This window comes from Nelumbo lutea, chromosome 5, assembly GCF_056320005.1.
Source record: "Nelumbo lutea isolate HS-2025 chromosome 5, American lotus-T2T, whole genome shotgun sequence".
NCBI classification, from domain to species: domain Eukaryota; kingdom Viridiplantae; phylum Streptophyta; class Magnoliopsida; order Proteales; family Nelumbonaceae; genus Nelumbo; species Nelumbo lutea.
In genome coordinates, this window is record NC_142688.1 from 70865193 (window position 1) to 70872114 (window position 6922).

The 6922-nt window shown below is 39.1% G+C and overlaps 1 protein-coding gene across 1 annotated transcript; it reads left to right on the forward strand.

The window, feature by feature from the left end:
- The first annotated feature begins 352 nt into the window (after window positions 1–352).
- On the forward strand, window positions 353–1143 carry LOC148852853 (zinc finger BED domain-containing protein DAYSLEEPER-like). The gene is made up of 2 exons (XM_088945863.1): window positions 353–901; window positions 1012–1143. Exons 1-2 carry the CDS (start codon window positions 353–355, stop codon window positions 1141–1143), a joined length of 681 nt encoding a protein of 226 aa, XP_088801989.1.
- The last annotated feature ends 5779 nt before the right edge of the window (window positions 1144–6922 follow it).

A 6922-nucleotide genomic window follows, 5' to 3' on the forward strand; every position in this document is an offset into this window, starting at 1 on the left:
TGCTGAAAAAAACTTTCACTTAAACACAACTAGAAAATTGAGGTTATATATGTTTGTGAGATGGAATTCAACTTATTTGGTGCTCAAACATGCCATCTATTATAAGCAAGTCTTACAACATTAGGGGCAAAGGGATAATACTTTCAAAATGTTTATGCTTTTGGAAGAAAAATGGGGAAAGGTGGATAAGTGTCACAAATTTTTAAAGGTTTTTTATGATGTTACTTGCATGTTTTTTTGCCACTAAGTACCCTACTTCAACATTTATTTCAAGGGAGTGTGGATAATCCATAGACATTTAATGTTAGTGAGTAAAGAATCTCAGATTTTTATGACTGACATTGTTAGAAATATGAAGGAAAATTTTGATAAATATTATGCTGAACATAGTATGATTTTCTCTTGTGCTGTTGTGTTGGATCTTCGTTGCAAGATTAGGTTAGTGGAGTATTGTTTTGATAAACTTTATGGGAATGAAGCTGAGGAGCATGTTAAAGCTATAATCAAAGCGCTCCATTATTTGTTTGATGAATACAAAGAAAATTTTTCCCCTACCTTCTTTATTGGATCTTCTAGTCAATTTGACATGAGTGAGAGAAATGATGGTGGTGATGGATTTAAGGATTATGAGCAATTTTTGAATTCAGAAAGAAAGATTCAAAGTGAAAAAACTCGGTTGGACCTTTATTTGGAGGAACAAAACCTTGATATCAAGGCAGATGTTGATGTTTTGGCGTATTGGAGTAAAAGTTCACTTAGGTATCCTGAATTGACATCAATGGCTCGATATATTTTGGCTATTCCTATTTCTACATTTTCATCTGAATATGCATTTAGCATTGGAAAAAAGGTGATCAATCCTTGGACAAGTTCACTTAAATCCAAGACAATTCAAGCTTTGGTTTGTCTTGAAGATAGGCTCCATGCACAAGGCTTTGTATTAGATAATTTTGTTTATTTATTGTTTATTAAAATATATGATTCAACACTTCATTGAATTTTTTCTAATAGATTTTCCAATTGTATGCAGAGGGATCAAGCTTGTTTGGGGCTTCTTTAGGATCACGCTTGTTAGAAGAGAATAAAGGATCAAATAGTAGTGATGATGATAATGAAAATGCGGAACTTGATGATATGTTTTAGGTATTATAAAAACATATATTTCCATTATTTATTTGTCATTTGATATGATAACAAATTACGTATGTGATATGGGTAATGAATTTATCTCTTATTTTCTTTTGTAGGATAGCTTGGAACTTGGAAGTTGGAATGTTCAATCTTGTTGATGAATTCAAGAATGAATGATGGCTAAAACATGTTTTGTTTGATGTGGGCAATGAATGGTCTTTTATTTTATTTTTTAGAATGGTTTAGAACTTGAGAGTTGGAATATTCCATCTTGTTGGTAAATTCAAGAATGGATAGAGAACATGTTTTGTGGATTTTGTTTGAATTATTCAGATTTTTTTTTATGATTTTAGAGGAGCACGAAGTTATATGAACTTAGTAATAGTGTGACATGCTATTTGTAGGAATATGAAGCTATATGATTTGGTCTCATGTGTTTTATTTTCCTATTTTCCTTGTCTCATATGTTTTATTTTCAGGTTTGCCTTAGTTGTATAAAAACAACCAAACAACAAGTAACATATTAAACAACCTTAAAGAAGGTTGTTGATTCACTTGATTGTAAGAAAAATTTGGAATTAAAATGGGTTCTTTGTAGGAGCTAAAATGGATTATCATGTGTTTTATTTCAGGTTAGCCTTGGTTGTATAAAAACAACCAAACAACAGGGAATATATTAAACAACCTTAAAGAAGGTTGTTGATTCACTTGATTGTAAGAAAAAAATGAAATTAAAATGGATTCTTTGAAGGAATCAAAATGGATTATGTCCATTTGAATAAATTTTTTGATTTAAGAATGTAAAATGGTGCTTTAAAATGTAAAAGAAAGGGAAAAAACCATCTTGTAGGCCCATTGGTCATTTGAATAGGGAAAAAAAACCATCTGAATTAAAATGGATTATGTCCATTTGAATAGGGAAAAAAAACATCTTTCTATTAGGTCGGGCTTCGGGCTTTTTATCAGAGCCAGGCTTGGGCTCGGGCTCGGGCCTAACAAAATCCTACTTATGAAGAGTAAAAGCTCGGCCCAACCAATGAATAGGTCTAAGCATAAGGAACTCTAGGACTAGATTGTTTGCCAAATCCGAATGAAACTGGTGTCTTTTCCTCACAGGGCGACTTCTGTAGAGTACACATGGTAGAGAAAGCACCACTATCTAGCCTACCCTCTTGAAAACCCAATCCCAATACTCCCCTTCCTAGTTCACCCTTATTCATGCTCATAGGAGAGAACTATTCTCTTACATTTAAGTCTTGTACGCCCTGAGACTTTTCATTGAATCCCTCAATATGGGATAGTGGAATCTATCCAGAAAACACAACACCTCCTACATGTAGGTACATAGTGCTCGCTCAGTCCTTTGGAGCACAGAAAACACTAAGTGGATACCATATAGACGCTTGTGATTGGCCTGCAATTCATCGGTTGCATGTGATAAACTTATAATATATCACATGATCGCAATGAACACACGGTTCATCGCACTTCGCAACAGGTTTGTGCTTCGTACGAGCCTAAAACAAGTTTTAGTTAAACCTACGATGAATGTTACATGTGCGCAGTTATGCGACGAACCTTGGTCGCGCTTGACTTTGCGAAAAACTTGAGATACATGTGGTTCTGCGGTGAACCAAAGAGGAATGCAGTTTTACGTTAAACCCTAGATCGTCACAAAACCATAGTTCATCAAAACCGGGCACAAATACTGGTTGCACGTCTAATTTTAAGTTACATGCGTGACTAGGCACCACGTAAATTTAATAAAAGGCCACCCGCTAAGCAATGATGTCACCAACACCAAGTCGGTTAAGTGAGATGCGAAAGGAGGTAGAACACGTGGGTTATGACGATCCTCAGGCAAAAGGAAAGTCAACCTTCGAGAGATCCCATAAGAACACATGGGGAAACCCTTGAAATACTCCTTAATGGCTAACAATAAATCTAATATTCTCTTTCCTAACAGAAAACAAACACTTATGGCTCCTTCATTTCAGATCTTGGGATCCCCCCTATAAATAGGGATCCCCCTCATAACGAAATCCATTTATTCACTATTGATTCATCTTCTCATTGAATTCCTTGCTTGAGCCATCTCATCACTCCCTCCGCCCTAACCTTTTGGTTGATCCCCTACTCCTGGTCTTCCTCTGTCTTTCAAAGAGACCACCCCCTAGCCCAACAGAAGGGACAGGAAATCCATCATATGGACACCCAAGATTGTAGAATAAAGGGGGCAAATTTCAAAAATTTTTCTCTCCCTTCAACTGGGAATCGAATTCCCTATTTAGAAAATCATATTTTCAATTATCATTCTTAAACCATAAACTGAACTAGATCTGAACCAAAAGGAGAGAGAGATAATGCCTGATACAGAGAAACAATATCTCTCAATGGAGGTGTTCACGCCCAAGGTAGAAACCAAAATCTGCTCCCACTGAAGATGGCGCAGTGCAAGGTGGAGCAGAATCAACAGTGTCCTTCCTAAAAACTTGATTCTTCCCAAAAATCACCTGGACGGCTAGTGAATACAACTCCTACCAATCTTTTCTCCAAAAGATTGGAATCAAGGTCCAATCTTGATTTCTCCCAAGCAATGGAGACCGAACTGCTATAGGCGGCAGCTGTAGGAAGGAGGCGACTAGAGAGAATTTGTAGGGTGCAGAATTCTCTCCTCTATGATCTCAGCTCTGAAGACTAGACTTGTGTCTGTTGGATGTTGTCTAAAGGCTGCCGCCCCCTCTTCCTTTTATAGACTTAAAGGGATCAGCTCCTACTCCCATTAGGAGTTGCTAACCCAAATCATATCTGGATTAGAAGTCCCTTTAATATAAGGGATAATCCTTATCTTATCTATAGATTAGATCAGCCAGTTCCTAATCTAATTAGGAAGTTTCCAAATCTAAATCTTATTTAGATCTTGGACTCTCTGAGTGGATAGGGTGTGGGCCCAATCCTATCAGTTGATCTTATCTCAGAATTCGCCCCTTAAAGACTAATCAAATTAGCCAGTTCGAAATGGGCTTAAGGCACATTTAGGGTGTGCATCCCCAATCATTACCTTTGTCTGACAAAGGGGCTGATTCTGTGATTTCAGCTCTGAAGACAAGACTATTGCTTGTGGTTGTCTTTTGTGTCGTTGTGTCTAAAGGCTGCCGCCCCCTCTTCCTTTTATAGACTTAAAGGGATCAGCTCCTAATCTCATTAGGAGTTGCTAACCCAAATCATATCTGGATTAGAAGTCCCTTTAAGATAAATGATAATCCTTATCTTATCTGTAGATTAGATTAGTCAGTTCCTAATCTAATTAGGAAGTTTACAAATCTAAGTCTTATTTAGATCTTGGACTCTCTGAGTGGATAGGGTGTGGGCCCAATCCTATCAACTGATCTTATCTCAGAATTCGCCCCTTAAAGACTAATCAAATTAGCCCTGTTTGAAATGGGCTTAAGGCCCATTTAGGGTTATATTCATTAAGCCTTCCAAACTGCTGCCCAATTGGGCTTCCTTGTATGGCGTCGGACCCAAACATTTATCTACACATCAGCCACATGGGTTTAGCCCAGCCTTTATTACAAGGCCTAGCCGAATACACTGTTATGGACAGTGCACCCCCTGAAACCCATCAGATGGGCTCTATGAGCCCAACACTTACCCTAAGTGGTCCCTGGGCCAAGCCACCTTGTAACACCCAGGGACTGTGGGCAGATGCAAGATTAGCCCATCAGGTATTATCCTCAATGGCCTTACACTTAACCTCTCTGCCCATAATGATCATACACTGCCCGACAAGAGAGGACCTCTCCCTCGGCTGCAAGGAACAGTGTTGCACTCTCTCATATATGGATCCCGGGAATTAAAACTTTTTGCAAATCATTTCAAAACCATAATATATATACTTTTATATCTCATATAAAATATATTTGGCAAAACAAATCTCAACGATTGAAATCAGCTGCCGGCAGTCTTGGTTTCCATCAGTGAGAGTGCATCATCGATCATTACCTTTGTCCGACAAAGGGGTTGATCCTGTCACTATGATCATACAGCCCAATCTGACACATAGTGCAGTATCATAATCGAATCTAGGGGTCGGGTGTAACTTTCCAGTTTTGCCCATCAATCTCCAAGGTCCAGGGCAATACTGGAAACCTGGTCCAGTTCAAAGGTTCAATTAATCCCACACTGTGTGTGCCTAGGGTCTTACCCTGGTAGCTGAGACAAGCCACCCCAACCGACTTGCTGGCACCACAGTGTCAACCTTGTCAGGATAGGTCTCGCCAGACCGACCCACTGGCTGTAACATGAGGCTCATTAAGTGTCCAGTTTAAGGGTATTACACAGAAACATACCAAGGGAACATGAATCAAATATGCACTTTTATTCATTTACAATAAACTCATAAAGTACATCATTTTGATTGAAGCTAAGGGCATACAAAATTGTCTAACACTAACCACATCCCACCTACACTACCCTTTGTTCTTCCTTGGGAAAATCTGCAGTAGCCCCTTCTTCTAAGTTCAACACCTCCGTATTTAGGCTCCCTGTTTCAATCAGATTTTGTTTACCTTGCAAATTGAGGCTACCCAAACTCGAGGCTTCATTTGATTCATAGTCATTGTCACTGTTGCTTTCATCTCCAAGCCAAATTGCAGAATCTATATTTTCTAAATCAATGCGCTTGGTGCATCTAAGATTCCGCCTCTCAAGCGACAACCGATTCAAACTCTTAGTTGGGATCCACTGAAAAGAGCTACTAGAATGCGCACTGTACACCAGTTTCTGAACTCGAGCTAAGGAACTCAAGGAGGAAGAAGATAGAAGATTAAAATTGTCTATCAACTGATCCCCCCCCCCAACTTCATTCACATGAAGATTTAAGGGAGCATGTGACTGAGCCCCCCCCCTCCCCCAACTCCAATCACGTGTTGTTTTAAGTGAGCATGTGACTTAAACCTTATCCTTATTAGCTATGGGCTTAAAGTTGGGCCCAAGAGAATTAATTGATCCCACTAGGTCCATGGGTTTAGTGCTATTAATTGATCCCACAATACTACTTAGCCCACTAATTCAACCCACCTCAACTCCCAATTCAACCACCTTGTTTCTTACTTCAACTTGCTTTTTAACACTTATCTCCTCTTTACTCCCCTCTTCAACATTAAAGTTTGTCGTGGCAATGTTCCCAACCACCTGTGCAAAGGTTCTGCTACGCGTTAGAGGGATTTCTTGTGTTTTAAGCCTCTAACTTTCCATATGCCCCAAGTCTTTTTGGCTCCCCAGAAGCTGTTGGCCCATTTTAGTATAACTTCCAATCTTTTTTGAACCCTCCAATTTTCTTCTTCCACGTATAGCTTCTTCCTCAAACTCCTCACCTCCCTCTATTCTAGCTTCCTTCCACAAGCCTGCTTCAATGGAGGAAGCCAGTCGAACTGAAATGAAAACACCCTCCACTCTTATTTTCACCTTCCTTGGTATATCTTCTAGCCTCACTCCGCTCAGGAGAATAGCCACAAAATGGAGGTCTCCCCAATAAGCACCAACTAGTCTCCCTCCGCACATCAGTGCAATGGCATCTCTACTTCTTGCCTCCAAAGATGGAAAGGCAATCCGATTATCAGTACCAAAACCCCCATCTTCAATAGAAAAGTTTTTGGCATTAGAGAGAGGATTCCATCTAAAGATTGTAATAGTTCCTAGATCAAACTGAAAATCAACTGTTGAGAAGTCCACTCTGATCTCCCCAAAATAAACTAGAGCTTTACATTTATCAAAGGGAGTTAGAATA

Coding starts and splice junctions, on each gene's coding strand:
- LOC148852853 (XM_088945863.1), top strand. CDS start 353: ATGAAGGAAAATTTTGATAAATATTATGCTGAACATAGTATGATTTTC. Junction 902..1,011: donor CCAAGACAATTCAAGCTTTG/GTTTGTCTTGAA, acceptor TTTTTCTAATAG/ATTTTCCAATTGTATGCAGA.